Source organism: Protobothrops mucrosquamatus, unplaced genomic scaffold, assembly GCF_001527695.2.
Source record: "Protobothrops mucrosquamatus isolate PMUCROS unplaced genomic scaffold, P.Mucros_1.0 scaffold_273, whole genome shotgun sequence".
Taxonomy (NCBI): domain Eukaryota; kingdom Metazoa; phylum Chordata; class Lepidosauria; order Squamata; family Viperidae; genus Protobothrops; species Protobothrops mucrosquamatus.
Window position 1 is genome coordinate 1 of NW_015386349.1, and position 1,005 is coordinate 1,005.

The 1,005-nt window shown below is 47.8% G+C and overlaps 1 protein-coding gene across 1 annotated transcript in view; it reads left to right on the forward strand.

The window, feature by feature from the left end:
• Positions 1–167: 167 nt before the first annotated feature.
• Positions 168–1,005, forward strand: part of NFYC (nuclear transcription factor Y subunit gamma) — a gene marked incomplete at its 5' end in the record, with an annotated part of 34,379 nt that continues 33,541 nt past the window's right edge. The window contains one exon of the mRNA XM_015831682.1: positions 168–326. Coding sequence (XP_015687168.1) covers positions 168–326 — 159 coding nt within the window. The remainder of the gene's footprint in view (positions 327–1,005) is intronic.

The window sequence follows — 1,005 nt, forward strand, 5'->3', positions numbered from 1 at the left end:
TCTTGGGCCTTTTCTGTCTAAAAGATTGCGACGCTGAACAGAGGGGATCACTTCCACTTGCTTGCGGATTCTGAGCGTGGTCCTGGCCACGTTGCAGGACACGAGTGCAGCTGACCAATGTCTCTGAGATGCCCTCCACCTTCTCTTGTCTGCCTCTCTTCTTTCAGACCACTCCTGTGACCATGCAGGTGGGCGAAGGACAGCAGGTACAGATCGTTCAGGCCCAGCCACAGGGACAGGCCCAGCCAACGCAGAGTGGGACCGCGCCAACTATGCAAGTCATGCAACAGATCATCACCAACACAGGCGAAATCCAGCAAATACCGGTGAGGGTCAAAGTTGCTATAAAAGTTGCAGAAGCCCTGGGCTCGATTTGAGGAGGGAGTCGTGGATCACTGCAGGGATGTCCCCAAGGGGGAATGGCAAAAATGTGGTATCCTCTCCTGCAGAAACCTCTGGATGACCAGCACTAGTCCTTTTTTTTTTTTGCTGGCTGGCTGGCTTGGGTTCAGGTCCAATCGCGTGTGCGGGCTCTGCATCTTGACTGCCAAGTTCTAGAGCAGGGGTGTCTAGCCGTGGCGACTTGAAGACTTGTGGACTTCAGTTCCCAGAATTCCCCAGCTAGGTATTCTGAGAGTTGAAGCCCACAGGTCTTGAAGTTGCCAAGGTTGGACACCTCCTCTCTAGAGGGGAAGCCCATTCTAAAAAGCAGCTCGTTCAAATCTTTGCTACAGCCACCCCTCCCCTCCACACTCATCGACTTTCTTTCTCCCATTCCTTCATTCTCAAATAATAATAATAATAATAATAATAATAATAATAATAATAATAATAATAATAATAATAATAATAATAATAATAATAATAATAATAATAATAATAAAGTTGGAAGGGACCTTGGAGGTCATCGAGTCCAACCCCCTGCTCAGGCAGGAAACCCTACACCATTTCGGACAAATGGCTGTCCAGTTTCTTCTTAAAAACTTCCAGTGTTGGAGCATTCAC